Genomic DNA, 21,591 nt, shown 5'->3' on the forward strand with positions numbered 1-21,591 from the left:
AAACCAATTGAAAAATGGGCAAAAGATGTGAATAGACATTTCTTCAAGGAAGATATACAGATGTCCAACAAGCACATGAAAAAATGCTCAACATCACTGATTATTAGAGAAATGCAAATCAAAACTACCATAAGGTACCAACTCATACTGGTCAGAATGGCCATCATTAATAAGTCCACAGATAACAAAGGCTAGAGATGGTATGGAGAAGAGGGTACCCTTCTTCACTACTGGTGGGACGTAAATTGTTTTAACCACTGCGGAAAACAGTATGGAGGTACCTCAGAAAACTAAATATAGGACTGCCATATGATCCAGCAATCCCTCTCCTGGGCATATATCCGGACAAAACTTTCCTTGAAAGGGATACATGCACCCCCTACGTTCATTTCAGCAGTATTCACAATAGCCAAGACATGGAAACAACCCAAATGCCCATTGACAGATGAATGAATTAAGAAGATGTGGTATACATACACAATGGAATAGTACTTGGCCAAAAAAAAAAAGAACAAAATAATGCCATTTGTGGCTACATGGATGGAACTAGAGACTCTCATACTGAGTGAAGTAAGTCAGAAAGAGGAAGATAACACCATATAATATCACTTACATCTGGAACCTAATATATGGCACAAATGAATCTTTCCACAGAAAAGTAAACCATGGACATGGAGAACAGTCTTGCGGTTGCCAAGGGGGAGGTAGAGGGAGTGGGATGGACTAGGACTTGAGGGTTAATAGATACAAACTATTGTCTTTGGAATGGATAAGCAATGAGCTCCTGCTGTATAGCACTGGGAACTATATTTAGTCACTTATGATGGAGCATAATAATGTGAGAAAAAAGAATGTATACACCTATGTGTGACTGGGTCACCTTGCTGTAAAAAAGAAAATTGACAGAACACTGTAAACCAGCTATAATGGAAAAAAATAAAAATCATTAAAAAAAATCCATCCACCTCCCTGTGGGTCACTGCCACTGCCAAGGGTCTGGTGACCAGGCACTACCTGAAGGCACTGCCCACTGCCTCCACCTCCCTGGAAGCACCTGCAGGCCATCCACCTGCACACCCACTATCAAGGGGATAAGAGCCTGCAGACACTGAAGAGATGCAAACATCCAAATCAAAAGCAGCCTTCATGCCAAAAATATAGTAATCCCACACAAGCTTAGGGAAGCTCCTGCATATAAACAGTCCCCCAAGACTGCTTCCCTTAAACTCGCAGAGTAAGAAAAATATAAGCAAAATGAAGAAGCACAGGAACCATTCCCAGTTAAAAGAGCAGGAGAATTCCCCTGAAGGAGCAAACAATGGGGAATTTTACACATACTGTCACCAAAAAGCAGCTTCCCCTCTCAAGAGATGCACACCTACATCTAACTTTTCTCTAATATTCACTTCCTGTCTTCTTTTTGGCACTATTACACTTATTTTTAATATCTATGGATATCACTTTTTTTTTTTTTTTTTTTTTTGCTGTGGAAAAGTGTTTTCATCCCCTCTAAGGCTTAACAACCATGATAATTCATCCATCTGTAATAGGGAGGAACAAATGTGACTCCATATTACACCTGTTATTTTTACTCTAACCTTATTTTAACCTTTGTACTCTGCAGGCTGTGCTTAGTCATGCTTTTCACCTCTTGTAAAGAATGTTGCCTATAGCTTGAAATACATAGGAACATCTCACCTGACCATGACCAGAGAGTAACATACCTCTTGCTAAGGGTTTACAGGAACATCGTGATCTGACCTTGACCTAGCCTATGTGGAAAGCTTCAAGAGCAAAGAATTGGACACCCAGAGTTCCTGTCGTGGCTCAGTGGTTAACGAATCCAACTAGGAACCATGAGGTTGTGAGTTCAATCCCTGGCATTGCTCAGTGGGTTAAGGTTTGATCCCTGGCCTTGCTCAGGCCTTGCTGTGAGACATGGTGTAGGTTGCAGACACGGCTCGGATCCCGCGTTGCTGTGGCTCTGGTGTAGGCCAACAGCTACAGCTCCAATTCGACCCCTAGCCTGGGAACCTCCATGTGCCATGGGAGCAGCCCAAGAAATGGCAAAAAAGACAAAAAAAAAAAAAAAAAAAGAATCAGACACCAAAAAGTTTGCAACAACAACAACTAACCATGTCCTTCCCTCACATTGCCTTTAAAAATGTAACAGGGACAGGGCAGGTACACAGCCCTTAGCATGTGAAGCCTTTTGGTGAGATTAGTGCTCGAACATTAGTGCCTGTGATCATTAGCGGTTCCGCTCTGCTAGCAGTGGTCCACACAGCAGACAGTGGTGAGGTGCAGATCTCAGCCTTGTCCCTGGGTGCCCTCCAGGCCCTCTGGCCTCAGGCCAGTGGAGGAGCTGAGGGGGAGGGAAAGGCTAAGGGCTGTGTCCTACAGACCTCCAGAGCCCTTACCACAGCTGCCCAATGGCCAGGCCCAGGCCCACCTCTGTGATCTAATGGTGGCAACCATCTCCCTGGGTAACCATCTTCAGGACCTGGCCATTGTTTTCTTGGCCTAAGGAGCCTGAGGTCTGGCTGGATCCTGGGCACCTTACTCCCTCTCTGTCAGTTGGGCAGGGTCTGAGGATCTGGCCTAGAGGGCACCGCTAGCTGAGATCTGCCTCTTCAGCCAGGCCTGGGTGCTAATGGGAGGACCCAGATTGGGTGAAGGACAAATGCTCCCAGACAGGATGATCAGCCGGTGCTCTGCCCCTCTCCCCTTAGCCAGGATCTAGACCTCAGAGGGTGAAAGTCCATGCTTGGGACCTGGAACAAGTAAGACCAAAGGTAATAATGTTGATTTGCATATGGGATTTGTTAAGTGTTAAAAGCCACAAGGAGACATGGAGACATAATTTAATGCCTCCTCTTCTCTTTCTTTTATATAACACCTTTAGATAAAAAGATGCAGAACAGAGAACAACATTTGTTTTGACTGCGGTTTACAGGAACATTGTGAGCTGACCCACATGGACAGCTGCAAGAACAAAGTATCAACCACCAGGAAGTTTGCAACAACTAACCACATCCCTCCCTCATCTTTCCTCTAACAGGGCTTTGCTGAAAACCTTGGAGGAGTTTGAGTTTCTAAGGCATGAGCCCCCTGTCTCTTTACATGGCCTTGCAATAAACCTCTCATTTCAGTTTGTTTGGCTTCACTGTGCATTGGGCATATGGACTTGCTTTCAGTAACAAATTTTCATTGATCTTTCAAGTCAGACTTTTGGAATTCAAAACACAATCACATCTCTCAAGGACCTAGCTCTTTAAATCAAAAGCCTAACATTTTTAGACCTTGTTTTAAATTTCAAAATAAAAAAATGGATTCATCTGGGCTCATTCTTGTTTCTAGAAAGTACTGAATGTCTAATGTGGAGGTCAACGATGCAGCAAAAATTCCAACAAGTTAAAATTAAAATTTCATGATATTATCGCACTGTTTTATCATTACCATCTGGATCAAATGAAGCCTAAGCTGAGGGTGGGAGGAGAAAACTAGTTGTCTCAGATCTATGAAGTCACTGCTGAGGTCACAGAAGAGTTGAAAAGGGCTAGGTTGGTAGGAGGGCTGATGAGATGAGGCTGTTGTGAGATGGGGCTCAAGGAGGAGAAATTCTAGGGGGGAAAGGGGTGGGAAGAAGAGCAATTTGGAGAGCCCAGCTGGGTAAGCTTCTGGACATAATTGGCCTAGTTCCCAACTGGAGTTTGGAGGTGGGAAAGATGGAAGGGGGAACTGGGAAGCAACTTCTAAAAGGAGGATTTAATCTATCTGGTCACTGATTTGACACCTCAGACCCATGTGTCTTTAACAGTATCAACTGTAGGGTTTCCCTCTTCCCTACAAAGGGCTTGAAGGCTGGAGCTGAGAGACCTCCAGCGTACATTGTTACCCTTAGTTGACCATGAAGATGCTGACTGTGAGGTAGCATGGGATGGGGAATTATCCAGTCTTGAATTCATTTCACACTACTCCTTATCCTTGCCCTAGAGCTCACCTTCACCTCAAGAATCCTCTGGCCAACTCCCTACCCCAAATCCCTGCCAGCTATTATTTTTTACTTAGTTTCTCTATAATTTATTCCATCCACCTTGACACTGGAATTTTGGTCCTTACTGAAAAAGAAGACAGGGAGACTTTATGCAAACACTTCCTTCCCCTGATCGTTATCTTTCTTTGCCCATATGTGTACACACACAGGCACACACACACAGTCTCTCCCTTCTTCTTCCTCCTCCTCCTCTCTCACAAGCACATTCACACAAACACACTGACCCATTCAAGACACAGGTGCTTCCTGACCTATGGAGATATTTGTCCTGGTAGTTCCCCGATGGGTAAGTGCTTCTCTTCTCATCATCCACCTGTCTTCTCCCTCTATTCATTTATGCTTCCCCAGGACGTGGAGCTATCTCCATCTTCAGCTTCAGAGTCTCAGTTTAAAGACAAATGGCACAGCATGCCCTCCAAGATCAAGGACAAAGGTCAGGGAGGACCTCCAGGCACCGGATAAGGTAAATGGGGCTAATGATGACCTTCAAAAGTCTTTAGATAGGATATTCTCTATGCGAGAAGAATCAGGGTCCCCTGTCTTCCCCCCTCCTATGGCTGCACCTACTTCCTGGTTGGGGAAAGCTGACACTTTCATGTCTCCTCTCTTCTCTCCACCTCCTTAAAGGAAGGAACAAAAGCAAATCTCTGTCATTCTGCTTATAGGGTGGGCATCAATCTGAAATTCCTCCAGGAGTTAGTTATGGGACATTTATTTATCTCAAGGCCAACTTTCTCTAAGTCCTTATGTCCTCTAGAATATAAACAAGGCCAGACGCCAAATCCATGCTTTCCTCACCCTGGGGTGGAGAGAAAGGCCAAATCTACTGCTTGGGACTGAATATGAGATGCAGGCAATGTTTTCTCCACAAAATCAGAAAAAAAAACGTAGGCTTGCTGTGAGTTTATGGGTCAGGAAAGCTTCTGAAAGGAATTGAAACATGGCTTGAGCCTTTGAATTATGTAAGAGATGTTTTGAGAAACAGTTTGCTGGAATTCAGGAAGAAAATGAAAAGTTCTTCTAGGTTTCTAGGTTGCATATCTTATTAAGGTTCTCATAATGATGAACTGGGCCTCAAGTCTGAAAGCCAGTGAGGAACTAAGAAGCCTGAAACTTGGAGGAATCTAAGAATATGCATTCTCTCCAGGACAGCTGAAGAACTATGAGAAGAAAATAGTGAAAATATTGGAGTCTCTCAGAGTTCTATACAGGAAAGTGCATAAAACACACCCAATCTGGATGCCTTTTATTTCTTTTCTTGCCTAACTGATCTGGTTAGGACTTCCAGTACCCTGTTGAATAGAGGATGAGACTAAGATTCCTGGTCTTTTCCTAATTCTGGAGGAAAATCTTTCAGCTTTTTACCATTGAGTACGATGTAGGCTGTGGACTTGTCATATGTGGCCTTTATTACAATAGAAGTAAATTTCTTCTACACCTAATTGTTGACACTTCTTTTTTAATCTTGAATAGATATTGAATTTTATGAAATTATTTCTCTGCATCTATTTAGAATATATATGATTTTTATCCTTCATTCTGTTAACATCGTGTTTCACATTTATTGATTTGCTTATGTAGAATCACCCATGCATCTCAGGGATATATCCCACTTGTTCATGGTGTATGCTCCTTTTAATGTGCCGCTGAATTCAGCTAGTATTTAGTTGAGGATTTTTGCTTCTGTGTTCACCAGGAATATTGGCCTGTAGCAATATTGCAGCATCCTTTTCTGGATTTGATATGAGAGCAATGTTGGCATCATAAAGTGAGTGTGAGAGTGTACCTTCCTCTTTAATTTTTTGGAAGAGTTTGAGTAGTATTGGTGTTAATTCTTTTTTTTTTTTTTTTTTTTTTTTGTCTTTTTGCTATTTCTTGGGCCGCTCCTGCGGCATATGGAGGTTCCCAGGCTAGGGGTTGAATCGGAGCTGTAGCCACCGGCCTACACCAGAGCCACAGCAACGCGGGATCCGAGCCGAGTCTGCAACCTACACCACAGCTCACGGCAACGCCGGAACCTTGACCCACTGAGCAAGGGCAGGGACCGAACCCGCAACCTCATGGTTCCTAGTCGGATTCGTTAACCACTGCGCCACGATGGGAACTCCGGTGTTAATTCTTTAAATGTTTGGTGGAATTCACTTGTGAGGTCATCTGGTTTTCAGCCTTTCTTTGTAGTGATGTTTTTGATTACTGACTTAGTCTCCTTACTGGTCTTTTCAGATTTTCTATTTCCTCACAATTCAGTCTTAGTAGGTTGTATCGTTCTGGCAATTTATCCATTTCTTCTAAGATATCCAATCTTTTAGCACATAGTTGTTCACAGTATTCTCTCACAATCTTTTTATTTCTGTATCAGATGTGATCTTTTTAATTTATACTTTTGAGTTCTTTTTTTTCTTTGACATATTAGTTGTTCAGAAGTGTATTAATTTCTACATGTTGTTAAGAATTTCCTCCTATAACTGATTTCCAGTTTAACACCATTGTGGTAAGGAAAAGATGGATGATATATCAATCCTTTTAAGTTTGTTAAGACCTGCTTTATGGCCCAACATATGATCTCTCCTAGAGAATTTGCTATTTGCCTGAAAAGAATGTGTATTTTGCTGCTGTGGATATAATGTTTTATGTATGTCTGTTAGATCCATTTTTTCAATCATGCTATTCAAGTCTGTTATTTCCTTCATAATTCTGCCTGTATGATCTTTTCATTGTGGAAAATGAGGTACTGAAGTCTGCTCTTATTACCATTGCTGTCTGTTTCCCCCTTCAGTTCTGTTTATATGTGCTATGTATATATATTTATGTGTTTCAATGCTGAGTGCATATATATTTACAATTGTCATCTTATCTATATGAACTCACTGCTTCAATTATATAATGACGTTCTTTGTCTCATATGATAGTTTGGGACTGAAAATCTGTTTTTTTCTGATATAAATTTAGCTACTCCTGCTTTTGTTTACCATTTCCATGGACTATCTTTTTCCATCCCTTTACTTTCATCCTCTGTATGTCCTTAAAGCTAAAGGTGTCTTGTACATAGCATATAGTTGAATTTTTAAAAATTGACTTAGCCTCTCTTTTTGATTGGAGAATTTAATTTACATTTAAATAATTATTAATATGTAACTATCAATAATTACCATTATCATGTTGTTGTATTGTACAGACTATTTTGTAGTTCCTTTCTTGCTGTCTTGCTCTCTTCTTTTGATTTGTCAAAAGTTTGTAACAGTATGTTGGATTCCTTTTTTTTTTAAACCTTTGTGTATCTACTAGAGGTTTGTGGTTACCATGAGGCTTACACAAAACATTCTATAGTACATCTTTTTTAAGCTGATAATTGCAGCTGCATACAAAAACTCTACATTTTTTTCAGCTCTCTACATTTTATGTTACTGATGTCACTGTTTACATCTTTTTACTTTTATTATTTTTTTCTTTTTGGCTGCCCTGTGGCACATGGAGTTCCCAGGCCAGGGATCAGATCCAGCCACAGTTGCGACCTATGCCACAGCTGCAGCAATGCCGGATTCTTAACCCACTGTGCCAGGCTGGAATCAAACTGCATCCCAGCTCTCCAGAGATGCTGCTGATCCCACTGCACCACAGTGGGAACACCTACCTCTTTTTATAATATATACCTATTAAAAAGTTTTTATAGCTATTGTTACTTTTAATACCTTTTGTTTTAACTTTTATATTAGCATTAAAGATGATTTAAGCACTACCCTTACAGTATTAAAGGATTCTAAATTAGACCCTACCTTTTCCAGTGAGATTTATACTTATTTATGTTTTCATTCTGCTCTCTGATATCCTTTCATCTTGAAGAACTCCCCTTAGCATCTGCTGAATTCCAATTCTAGTGGGGACAAAGCTTTTGTTTGCCTGGGAAAGCCTTTGTCTCTACATTTCTGAAGAGTAGCTTTGCCAGGTAAAATATTCTTGGTTCGCAGGTTTTGACTATATCACCCTTACTCCCTACTGGACTATGAAGTGTCTGCTGAGAAGTCCCCTGATAGTCCTCTGAGAGTTCCCTTGTATGTGGAAATTCACTTTTCTTGCTGCTTTTCCCAATTCTATTTGTCTTTGATATTAGACAATTCGATGCTAATGTCTCAGTGAAGATCTCTTGATGTTCAGCCTCTTTGTAATTTTTGAGCATCATGGATCTAGATGTAAATCTCCCTTTGCAGGTTTGAGAAGTTTTTGTCATTATTTCTTTAAAGAAACTTTCTTTCAATCTTTACTGACTGGCTTCATGAGTGAAAGATATTCACCATCTGCCCCACCTAAAGATTCTGGGGTTCTCTCAGGCCTTTCTAGGGTGCACTCACTACTCTCTTCTTGTTTCCCCTTGAGGAGAGGTTAGGATTTTATGCTTTTCTTAATCCCACAAAGTCAGTCTGGGAGCTGAAAGCCTCTTGTTTATTTGCCCTGGAGCATTCAAGAATGTGTGCCTTGTCCCATTCCCACACTGGTGAGCCAGCAGGTGATAAATACATACTATCTGAGAGGCTTGCACTTTCCATCTGCAGAGGCTAATATGCACCATTGCAAGGTGCATGTGAAGTGCTGGGGCATGGGTCAGTCAGTTGAGGGGGTGTTTTGCAGGTGAGTGTTCATGCATAGTCCTTTTGGTAGAGCCCACAGACCACTAGTAGGATCTACAGCTGGTTTTTGAGATCCATGTGGTGGAAGCTCTCATTGCCCACCCCTTTTCTCTGTTCCAGTTGCCCCAACACTATTCAGCTGTGCCAGTCACCTCAGTGTCCTGGGTGGGATGAGGCAGAAGTGGGCCTCTTGGTCAGCATCTCACAAGGCTGGGAAATCAGGGTGCTCATTCCATTCTCACTTCCCCCCATGGGAGAAATTACAGGCTGAGAGGGTCCCTACTGGCACTATGCTATGCTGCCTTTGGGGAGGAACGACATGGGTAAAGTGAAAATGTTTTTCTTACCCTCTTCAACACACCTACTCAGGGATTTTTTTTTTTTTTTTTGCTTGAATGGGATGCTAGAATCTCTCCACTGGACTCCTAGTTTCCCCAAAGAGGTATTCCATCCACAGATGGTTGTTGAAGTTGATGTTTCTGTTGGAGATACTAAGGCTGTAATCCCCCCTATTTTGTCATCTTGCTGATGTTGCCTACGCAGTGTCTCATCAGATTTTTATCGCCTTTCTTTCCAGAAAATCCATTGAAGACACAATGAGACCAAAGGTGGGTGAGACTTCCAAATACACTGGTTCCTCTGGGGATCCTGGTTCCTGGCGAAAGCAGTTGTGAAAAGGCTGGGGCCAGGAGGCAAGAAAACTACCTAACGAGAACTATATCTTGGAGGACTTGGGCACTATAGCTTAGAGTGCTCTTGTTTGATTGGTGGGTCACTGTCTGCCAAGACTAGGTAACAACTTTGGTACCACTTCTATACTGGATGGCTCCAGAAACAAGCAGGCTGTGGGGGTATTAATAAGGTTGGTAAACATATGAGTCTGTCTACACCTTTCACCCACTGGCTAGATCAAGAGATGATAGACAATGAGCTGAAAATGATACCATGGAGCTGAAGAAGACTTTGGGCTGCCTAATGGAATGATTTCAAATGTCTATCTCAATTCCAAAAAATACCTTGTATTCTATCAGTTTAATGTGTCAGTTCAGATTCTGGGAGAGTCAGGGTAATGTTCCCAAAACTTGTCTCTTATTTCAACAGGAAATAGAACTAACAATCACAGAAACCCTGTGGGACCATGTGAGTACAGAGGGGTCATCTTAGACAGTATGGTGAGAAATGGGAGATGGGAGAGAGGGCTTCAGGAAGGAGCACACTTCTTCCCCCTTGAGTAATCAGCTTATTGATGGTAAAGGATTCCAGGCTCCCTCCCATCTTGTTCTATTACTCATCCTAGTCCCAAATCCTCCTGTAATCTGTGTATCTCAGGGCACATTCTCAACACCCACTTGTCCATTAGAGAAGCCCTTTCAAATATGTTTTCTCTGCCCATTTTTTAATAAGCACTGTATAATGAATAATTTAAATCTCATCTCCTAGGAAGCACCAGTGGGCAAGTACTCAGAAAGCCATATGTTTTAACTCTCAGATGAGAAGAAGGCAGTGTTACCATTTTGTTATGAAAATTAAAGACCTTATCTCCATTTATAATCAGAAAGAAAGTGATTTTACCTCTGGAGCCACTCAAATTATCTGACAAATAATTAACTGTGGCCCTTGAGAATAATGGATAACAGTAGAAAAATATTTCTGGAGCTTTCCTGTTCTTCAATTTATTAAATTTGAGAGATTCAGACCCATTATGGGAGAGTTCTAGTGCTGAAAAGAAAGTAAAAATAGTTCCCTTGTGGTGCAGTGGGTTAAAAATCTGGCATAGTCACTGCTGTGGGGCAGTTTGATCCCTGTCCCAAGAATTTCCACATGCCACAAGCACAGCACCCCCCCCCAAAAAAAGAAAGTAAAAGAATATGAGTTTGTGCTTGGATATGAAGAACTGCCCTTTTTGTGGTTATGAAAAAAGATAATATTTTCATTTCAAGATAATTAGATTAAATCACTTAAATTGTTTTAAAGAGATTTAGTCAAAAATATCTTTCTTTGTAGAAGATAAATTATATTTGATAATTAACAAAATTGCTGAATCCTATCAAGAGAGTGTTTTGGGTTCTGAAAACCATGAATTAAAAAAGAAATGTATGTTTCATTAGGTCGCCAATGGGAATTTGTTGCCTTCAGTCTTCTAACTGAATCAATGCCATGAACACTTAGTCTCAGAATCCACATAATTAAGCCTTGTTTTTTGAAACTGCTTTAAAATAGACTTATATTTGACTGATGTGAGAGTAAATTCTTTTAATTCCGTAAAAGGGGTGTTTTTTTTTTCACTTTGATGTAATGTCCTTGGTTTCCCGGAAATAGGAAAATGACAACCAAAGTGACCAGTTCTCAAACATGAAAATGCCAGAGTTCACTTTGTATTTGAATGATGTACCAGTGCAGAAGTTAGCCATGCCCTTAGACAGCTGAAGCAAATGGTTGTGGAGTTTCACAGAACACAGATATTTAGTTGGAATTTCTGAGATCCTCCCTAAAATACCAGCTACCTCAACTTTCCAATCTTGACATTCTATTTGCATGTATATTTAAACTCTGATATAGAGATGAGAATTAGAGGACAAGTGACCACTTCTGAACTTATAATATCAATTTCCATATGAAGCTAAGCAGGACAAGATTTTATTAAATCAAAGACTATGAATTTTTTAATTTTTTAAAAAAATAAGTGAAAGTCTCCCTAGCCTCTCCTGCAAGTTCTCATTAAACAGTATTATATGAAATGAGTAATGTGATTAAGTTTTTTATTCTCTGTGACTTTCAATGACTCTTCCTACAGGTTTTACAGAAAGAAATACTCTTCTTAATTAAAATGCTGTATTAGAATAATTTATGTTCTTAAATTATATTACTAAAGAGTGAGTCACTTATGTAAGGTTCAGAAAAGCATTAGAATAACTTATGTTCTTTAATTATTATATTACTAAAGAGTAAGTTGCTTGCACAAGAGTCAGAAAACCATCCTTTTGGGAACCAGTACATAACTGGATATCTATGACATAATAAAGGATGAATATGATAAAGGGTGAACACAGAGTTGCTAAGAGGCAAAAAGCTGGTGACTGGCACAATCCACCCCACTGACTATTTGGCTTCCATATGCACCCTTACACGCATGTTGAAACTCCTGAATACCAAGAAAAAATACCTATATTTCCACCAAATAACATACAGCTATCTGTCAACGAGTCCTCATCCTTCCCCCAAATGAAGAACCTTAGATGTCCAATATCCACTATATCCATTTATGTCTGGGTGAGAATGTAGGTACACATGGTACAAGAAATTCCAGAGCTTTTTCCAAAGTGATGACACAATTCTATGTTCCTTCCAACAATGTGTGAGAGTTGTAGATGTTCTATATATTCATAAACACTTGATGTTTTCTTCCTGTGTATTATAATCCAAATACAAATGTGCTGATTTTTCACAGCTATGTTCAGTTGTTAGCTTCAGAACAAGGACCAATGAAATGAAATAAATTATTTACATTCCTTTCACAATTTAGTCCTCTTTAAATAACTTCCTGTATTTCACTCACTGACCAAATAGAGAAAAGGTGGCACAGAAATATATGTAGAGTGGAAGTTAAACAGATTTATTGCTTAGAGCTAGGAAGCCACAGTCTCTTGGCATTGACACTCTACAGCCTAATAACAATCGGGAGATTCTAGATATAAAAGATGATCATTATACAACTGCAGATGTGATAAATTCATTTGAGTAATAAAAAAAATAAAATCCATTTGTAGTAAAGCCTATAACATTAATTTTTCCATAATTTTTTTTGCCTTCTGTCAGGTGCTAATGGCTTTTAAGGATATACAAAAGGAGGTGAGATTAAATTTCCATTCTCTAAATTCCCTGGCTACATCATTTCCCTTGCCCCTGTATTTCCCATACCCTGCTGTGATGTTACCTCCGATTAAGGTTTTAGTTTTAGGTCTTTATCTAGAGATTTCTCCCTTAAAAGAGTAGTACTGATCTGTCAGTCCAGAAAGTAAGGCAAGAAGATGCCTAACAATTCCCTTGCGAAAATATGATAATATAGAGAGAAAATTGTATTTACGGGAACTACTCTCAGCAAGAATATTTTACGTAGTTATATGAAACACTGATAAATAACTGGGTTGGGAGAATCCCAAATGGCTTGATAAATTGCCTTATTAGGAGAATATGTTTATCAATTACAGGGTAGTACAAATTAAACTAAGCTAAACTTTGCTGTGCAGCAATCCTCCTCTTTTGCTCCTCTTTCATGCAGATTTCAGTCTTTTTTCTACACAAATACTGATCAAATATTTAAAAATACAATCGATCATGCAATATATTATTGGCCAGCCCTAGACTGAGTTACATTAGCTTGTGCCAGGTATTGACATGTCTCAGTCCTACCAAGCCTGCTCTCCCACCTTAATTTTTTGCTGTCTGTTAGAGCAGAAAACAATAGGCATTACCTACACAATTACTTATCAACTTACTATTTACATAGGCAAAGACATATCTTGGGACAAATACTAATATAAAACTAGGGCAACTAGGAAACTTCTGTACAGATTTCTTAACTTTCGTTCCTGTGAATAAAGATATTATTTAATTAAAATTAGAATCTAAAAAAATAACAGAAAAAAAATAATAATATGAACCTCCCATGGACTTATGAAAAATAGCTCTCTCTTCCCATGTGGAGAAAAGTGATGGGTAAAGATACTGAGAAGGCACTGAAAAGAAATTTCTTCTATTTTACTATCTAGACCACTCTTAGCCTTTGGACTAAGCCTTTTTCTATAGCCCAAGAAGGCATGCCATTGGATCCTGCTGCTGTATCCGGGACTTTCTGTAAGAAAAAATTACAGCAGCTTTTGCAGCTACCCAGCCGTGGGTAAAAGGGGGCAGAGATCAGAAGCTTGATATTTTCACCCAAGTTTTCTTTGGGGTCCGGGTGTCTCTGCCCTACCCAGAACTTTAGTCCCCTGAGACCTGAGTGTCCTCCAAGCAGGACTTGAGCTAGTGAGAGGGGGAGACTTGTCCACAAGTGGGACTTGTATGTGATTGCTATCCTCTCAGGGGCTATAAACAAGGTTACCAGTCCGATCTGACATCCTCTGTGCTGAAGCTGTCTTCCAGTTCTAGTGCTTCTTCATGGGGTTCATCAGACACAGTCCTTGCCCTCACAGATCACCTAGGCCGGTACAGGTCATCCCCTCACTCTGACAGACACCCTGATCTCAAACATATTATAAGGGCAATTTTTGTACTTAAATAATGAGAGAAGAAAGTCAAACAAAAAACAGCCAGGAGAGATAGGATGTACTTTCTTTCTGATGAGGCAAATGTTAAAACCCTGCTCTAGAGCACAGTTACGCAGAAACACCATCGAGTAGGCTTGTGGGAGTTTAGGAGGCTCAAAATTTTATCACTTTCACTCTGGGATGAGTAAATGGGAATTTTTTAAAAAGTCCTTCACAGATACTTAAAGATTCACCTCAGAGAACCGATGCATAATCAATGAGGAGGGTGAAAGGGGCTGGGAAAGGGAGAGCAGAAAGGGGCCAGAAAGAATAAATGTATGAGTAATCACGACTTTAGGTAATGAATTGTGTCTCCCACCCCTAAAGAGGCCACAGCTTGTCCTTTTTATTTATTCATTATTCAACAAACATTTATTGAGAATATGCTATATGTATGGCATTACATTGAGTGGTTTGGTATAAAAGATACAAAACCAATACAATTCTTTCAGAAAACTTAGAATTTAATTCTAAACCCAAGAAGCCTATATGCCTCACACAGACATCCCTACACTTGACCAAATCTATAGCTGGTACAATGACAAAAAGACCAGCCTCGGAGTCTCTGACTTTCTCTGAATTCTCATTATTTTTCAGCTTCAGGAAGATGCTCGGACTCGAGGTAAAAAAAACAGTATTTCAAGGTTTGGATAAACCAAGAGTGGTGGGAGGGAATAAGGAGGAGTTCATACCAAAGTCCCATCATGGGAACTTCTATTTGGCTGCAAGCTGGCATTAAGGCATCGGCAGTCTTCCTCTGTCTGGTCCAGTTATCTGGACAGGGAGGGCAGGATCCCTTTCTCCCTTGAGATGTCTGTTAAGGGCCCGAGAACACACTCAGCCCTCAGTCAGACATGGCAGTTTTCAGGAGAGGAGAGACGACAATTAGAGGTGAGCAGATTCCCAGCTCTGTGTAAGGGTTTGGCAAAGCTGATATAGGGAAGGACTGAACAGCGGGGAGGTCAGAATGGAATGATTATTCAGGGTAGTCAATTTTTAGTTCTCAAATGCACAGATGCAAATTTTAGTGTTTCAGGGAAATTACTCAAAACACCCAAGAGCCTAAAATTATAGCATTAAAAGGCATTATCTGGAGCTCCTTCCTTTCCAAGAAGAAACTTAGATATCAGGGCTTTTCAAACTTTGCATGTATACACATTGCCTGAATACCCTGTGAAAAAGCAGATTCAATAGGTCTAGAGTAGGCCTGAGATTCTTTATTTATAGCAGGCTCCTATGTGATGCTAGAGCTGCTGGTTCAGGGATCAGACATCCAGTATCAAGAATATAAATGACTGAGCCCACTGAAATACCCTCTAACATCAGAATGAATGAGACTTAATTCAGGGACTTCCAAGGCCCTTGGAAAGACAGAGGAGACTTAATACATGGATGCAGGAATGAGAGAGGAGGAAATCAAAAGGAGATTCTGAGTCAAGGGGTTTCTCTGGATGTTGGCACTCCTAGATGCCTTTCTAGCTCCTTCAAAAAATGGACCTCATAAGAGTCTGAATTTTCTTAGAGCTCTTTAAATATGGCCAGTCCAGAGAGAACACCCTGTGATCTTTCTCCAAGCCTGGTCAGTCACTTCCATTATAGAATGATAAGGAAATACGGTCAAGCAAAATCCATCAGGAGAGACAGGGGAAACTGTCTTGGCTACTGATCCCTAAGGGGCAACAAATCAAAAGAGCCAAGGTTAAATTAATTTGAAGGATGCTCTCTTTTGTTCAAGGAAGGTGGATTTCCAAATAGGTCACTGCAGAGCGCTAGAACACGTGTTTGATGACCCAATGTGAAAATGTGGATGTAGGATCTTAACTGATATTGTTGCATCTCTGCTTCCTAGAAGGTGGGCAGTAGGTTGGTGTGTGGGGGAATTCAGAATAGGATGAGAATTCAAGTCTCATTATATCCATTTTCTAAACAAACAAACAAAAAAGGAGAACAGTGTCAGTGCCCTGAGACTGAGGCATTTGGCTAACTTCTAACACCTAGAACTGATTACATGGGTCTGGGGCCCATGATTCAATATGTTTTATAAGTAAGTGACCAGATATCTGGTGCTGCATTCTGCAACTGCCTCTCTGACAGGCCTATAAGTCTTTAGCTTACCTACAAGTTTTGGCCTCTCCCACTTTGGCTATACTCCAAACTAAGGATGTGATCAGGGCTCAGGTCTCCTAGGGAGACATATCCAGAGCCCTCTAATGGAATGATTCCTTCCTGTGTCCCACCCAGGGATGAGCAACTGCTCCACCACACCCATATCATCTGTATCCAGGACTGGGTAAGTGGCCCTCTTTTGACAGTCCCCAAGGGAGATGATATCCACCAGATATGGGTGTAGTGGCTAGAAACATTGCTGACTCTGAGCTTAGCCTGTACTTTCAATATACACCTCTTCTAAAGGGGCAGGAGGTGGTCGTCTACCACTCTCAACTAGTGGTGAGCCGCAGAGCCAGGGTTTCCTCCTCCATCCTCAGCCCCGTCAGAAATCTCTGGAATCTTAGGATCAGTCTCAGACTTGACCATAACAGATTTGGGGAGATGCTATTTATTCAATTGAGGGAACATGGATACATAGAATGATGGGGAGTTCCTGTTGTGGCTCAGCAGGTTAAGAACCTGACTAGTGTCCACAAAGATGTGGATTCATTCCCTGGCCTTGCTCAGTGGGTCAAGGATCTGGCGCTGCCAAGAGCTGTGGTATAGGTTGCAGATGCAGTTTGGATAAGAAAGGAAAGCCATGAAAAAGAAGCAAAAATCAGGAACTTCGAAAGAGAACTTAGAAGAAAATTTTAAAAACTTGAAAGATCAATGCCGCAGCATTGGGAGATATCAATTTATTTTCCATTAAAAAAAAAGCCCAGGAGAAAAAAGATCAAGCTATGACACCAGAGATTTAATTTGGGCATTAGGAATATTTTTCTAATAGTGAGAATTGAAAAACAGGATAGTGGGTCGTCAAGACCATAGATAGCATCATGTTCTGCAGAGGAGTTCAGAATTACTTTCAAAAAATCAGTTTGATATGTTTCAGCTATGGTTCCACCTGAACGAGGAAATAGAGAAGGTGAATTCCCTAGATCCCTGTTTCAACCAAATTTGTTCTTATCCTAGACAGTTGGCCCTGGTGAAATAAAAAACATTCCTCTTAAAGAGATAGATCATTATACTTTATTTATTGATTGATTTTTTTGTCTTTTCTAGGGCTGCACCCACGGCATATGGAGGTTCCCAGGCTAGGGGTCCAATTGGAGCTGTAGCCACCAACCTATGCCAGAGCCACAGCAATGCAGGATCCAAGCCACGTCTACGACTTACACCACAGCTCACGACAATGCCGGATCCTTAACCCACTAAGCGAGGCCAGGGATCAAACCTGCAACCTCATGGTTCCTAGTCAGATTCATTAACGACTTAGCCACGATGGGAACTCCGATCATTATACTTTAAAGTGATTTGCACTGAAAGCATGAAAGGCAATAAGTGATCTCATATTTACATAAATCTTAAATTACTGTAAACCTTTACCTATAAGCAGCACTTATGATTGGTCAAAACCATATTGGATCAATAATTTTACCTTATTGTAATATTCCTCTGAGGCAAACATGAGGAATTTTTCTGACTTTCCTGATGAAAACATAGGCTCTGTTAAGTTAAAACATAGCATCCCCTAACATCCAGCAAGAGCTCTTTCCTATGGGCCACGGCATCATTGGGGAACTGCAGTTCCCAGAGCCAGTGATGTCCATTCCTGGTGGAGTCTGACAACAAAGTCCTTAAGGACTGTGGATGCTGGGCGGGGGGGAGGGGTTGGGTGGGGTTGGGCCAGGGATGGGATCTCTCTCACTTATACATTTACAACCTCCTCTTATTTGGCTCAGAAGCGTCAAGCCTCCAGATTCTGGGATGACCCCAAAGTTGGGAAGATCACTGCCAAGCACTGGAGATCCAGGGGTCCAGGGCCCTAACCTGAGAAGACAGTTCTCTGATCAATCACCTTGCTACCCACTTAAGCCTTAACCCTACAACCAAGGAAGAAGACCATCTTTGCTTCTGCCAGGTGTTTCACCCAGATGGCCTTTCCCCTAAGCTCTGCCCTGCCCATCCCACTGTAGACAGGAACCTAGACTCATAAGTTCTCACCCCAACACAGCAGAGCAGCATCTCCCTCCAGCAGGTGTGGCCCAGTATGAAGGGCAATAGGTGAGAGGGCATAAGCCTGAGGACATGGCTACTCCAGGATCTTTTGGTCAGGGTATATTATATGTGGGTAGTTCTGTATAGGGAAGAGTGTTCAGGAATCAGAGGCAATTATGGGATAGAGAAACAGAAAGATAGAAAGGTTAAAAACACTCTAGGAAACATGAGACCCATTATTCCTTTCTGGAAAGTGCTCTGGAAATGTACAAAACCTTTAAGGCTTAATTCAGAGCCAGGGCAGTCAAACACTGTAGATCCACAACAGACTACACTGTCAGGATTCTCATTAATGAAGCCCTTGAGCATGCTGCCCTCAAAGGGACTGCCTAAGTGATAGGTCATTTCCTCAGCCATTTTAACTCCCCTACTCACTAGTTTCATCTGATGCCTAATCTCATAAGGAGAAAAAGACCATCTCAGATGCTTACCTGGGTCACAGACTACGCCAGCAACATCCTCTCTCTGGCCCTGTCTAAGGCTTATTGGTAATTCCTTTTGAAAACCGAATCTGAGTGATGAATGACAGAGAAAATTAGGTTCACCTGCATGTGCCTAAGTACAGTGACTCTGGGTATTTTCTTGAATAGTCCCCAGTCAAATACTTTATCTTACTTCCCCCATATACCAGCAAAATACACAAAATGTCCCAATATTTTGGCAACAAGATCACACCTTTTTGAAAGAACATACATACTTACAAAACATCTGTCATTCAAAACTCAGTTTTGACTCGTAAATTAAAGCAGGAAACGTCCTTCCTCTTCAGGACAACACAGGCAGTGAGTGTTGGACAGCACAGAGTGGGCATGACATACAAAGAAGACAGTATATACCAATGGATGTCCTCCCTTAGTGGGTGTTGGGTATCCTCAGATCATGGGGTCATGAGGACAGAAGTATCACCAAGAGGACTGATTGTACTTCCAGAGTCACCTGCCTGGTAAACTCAATTTCTTTTATTCCCATCCATGTGACTGTAACATCTAGGGTACAGCTTTGGTTGCCTGCAAAACAAAATTACTAGGCAGACATCACCACTGATCCACAAGAAAGAGTGATACTCATGGGCAGCGATACCAGGGTCTATGTCTCCAACGGGGAACTTGGAAATCAAGTGAGTCCTACGCATGTCACAACAGCCAAGCAAAGAAACCAGGGGGGAACAACTGATAAAATAAAGGTGGTGCCAAAGATGTTTTCCCTATTAGTTCTTACTGGGTAGTGGAATGGAGTGCTTGGGCACAAGCGTAGTGTTGCATTTGATTCTGAGAACAATACCATAGATTAAGAGATTAAGAGAAGATCTGGATTTTGACTTTACCCTAGTTATTCTGCTTCACAGCGCTCAGTTTCCTCCTCTGTAAATGAGGCATAACTGGAAAATTCTACTATCGGTTCATTTCTAATATCCTGTGATCCAGATGGTCTCACAATCCATGATTCCAACAGAGCTATTCCCAAGACGACGAAAAAGGCAACTCATCCAAAATATTTCCTACAAGAAAAAGCTATTTAGGATATTTGTCAAAGATAGTGACCTTTGCACATATAAATGCACATAGGACATGACAGGGAGGGTGGAGTTTTTAGCTCTTACTTGTTCTTTTCCAAACAAAATTTAGACAAAAGAACATAACATATTAAAAATTACGCAACACAGAATTAAACCCTAGGAGTGAGAATTTGTCACAATACCAGCAAAATAATAAGAATACATTATAACAACAAATAAGTTTAAAAAATCACCTCATTAGATGATGACTGGGCATTTGTTGAAAGACAAATGTTTATTTTTTTAAAATTAAGACTACAAAAGTAATGAAAATTTTTCACATGATAGAGACCTCATAATTTCAGGGTTGTACTGAAAACAGAAACTACACAAGGATGACTTCTATTTCCATGCTGCTTCAACAGTATTTAAAAGGGTTTCAGTTGGTTTCCAGTTCTGAAAACAGATAAATATAAAATCCCTTAAGACAGGATCTAAACCTCAGAGCTGCATCTAAGACCTACACGACAGCTCATGACAACACCAGATCCTTAATCCACTGAGCAAGGCCAGGGATCAAACCCGCATCCTCATGGATACCAGTCGGGTTTGTTTCCTCTGAACCACAACGGGAACTCCACCTCTTGGTTTCTAACACATTCTCCAGTAAAAGGAACTAGGGCTCCCTGGAGAAACTGGCTGATTTTAGGGCTAAGACATTGAATATACAAGATGAGCTTGAAACATCTTATAGAACCAAAGAGTAAGAAAGTGGTATAACACACACACACACACACACACACACACACACACACACACACACACACAATGATGGGTGACTGTCAAAGGAGTATAGCAGCCAATTGAAAAAGGTCTCAGTGACCAAAGCCAGAACAATCTGAGCAATAAATAAACTAGTGCTGTATTTAAAACACAAAATGTATGAGACCATAGTGATATAAATAAATGACTAAACAGACAAATAAATAGAGAAGAAACATCTCCCACATAGAAGAATTACAAATAATTTATGAAAACACTCTACCCTCAAGGAGATAAAGTATATCTCCTCATTCCATATCTGTGAGCTGCACTTAGTGACTTCCTTCCTAAGGGTACAATATGAAAACAAAAACAGAGCCAACTTGGAGGAAAAAGTAACTTACAGTGGATACTTCTGAGAAACACTACCTGAGACATGGGACTGCTCAGTTGATAGCAAGGAAATAGATTTGTGCATTCTAATCCATGTGTATACACATAATTTATCTATAACAGTGATAAATTATGTTGATAGTGTGTACTGATATTATGTGATGAAAATGGTACTTAAGGAGTTTCCATTGTGGTGCAGTGGAAACAAATCCGACTAGGAACCATGAGTTTGTGGGTTAGATCCCTGGCCTTGCTCAGTGGGTTAAGGATCCGGCATTGCCATGAGCTGTGGTGTAGGTTGCATATGCAGCTCAGATCTGGCATTGCTGTGGCTGTGGCATAGGCCAGTAGCTGTAGCTCCGATTTGACCCCTAGCCTGGGAACCTCCATATGCTGATGGTGTGGTCCTAAAACACACACACAAAAAAAAAAAAAAAAAAAAAGAAGAAAGAAAAGAAAAGAAAGAAAGAAAATGATACTTAACCTCTGTGGTCTTGGTCCCCAAAACCTATAACCCTGATCAAACTATGATGAAAACATCAGACAAGCTCAAATTTAGGGACATTCTTCAAAAATATCTGACCAGTACTATTAAACCTGTCAAGGTGATCACAAACAAGAAAAGCCTGAGAAAACTGTCACAACCATGTGAATCCTATGGCAACACAGACAACTCAATATAGTGTGGTGTCTCTGGATAGGATCATGGAACGACAAAAAGACCATTACATAAAAACTAAAGAAATT

General features: G+C 40.7%; 1 protein-coding gene and 1 long non-coding RNA gene across 2 annotated transcripts; both read left to right on the forward strand.

Moving 5' to 3' along the window:
• Positions 2,520–3,155, forward strand: LOC110260778. Its single transcript, XR_002344187.1, has 2 exons — positions 2,520–2,795; positions 2,906–3,155. It is a non-coding gene; the product is annotated as an uncharacterized LOC110260778 (long non-coding RNA).
• Positions 3,586–19,661, forward strand: C5H12orf54 (chromosome 5 C12orf54 homolog). Its single transcript, XM_003126637.4, has 9 exons — positions 3,586–3,672; positions 4,406–4,520; positions 9,257–9,287; positions 9,781–9,819; positions 12,496–12,528; positions 14,583–14,607; positions 16,227–16,275; positions 17,879–18,057; positions 19,185–19,661. Exons 2-8 carry the CDS (start codon positions 4,456–4,458, stop codon positions 18,015–18,017), a joined length of 381 nt encoding a protein of 126 aa, XP_003126685.1. The 5' UTR covers positions 3,586–3,672; positions 4,406–4,455; the 3' UTR covers positions 18,018–18,057; positions 19,185–19,661.

The sequence above is a fragment of the Sus scrofa genome, chromosome 5 (genome assembly GCF_000003025.6).
Source record: "Sus scrofa isolate TJ Tabasco breed Duroc chromosome 5, Sscrofa11.1, whole genome shotgun sequence".
NCBI classification, from domain to species: domain Eukaryota; kingdom Metazoa; phylum Chordata; class Mammalia; order Artiodactyla; family Suidae; genus Sus; species Sus scrofa.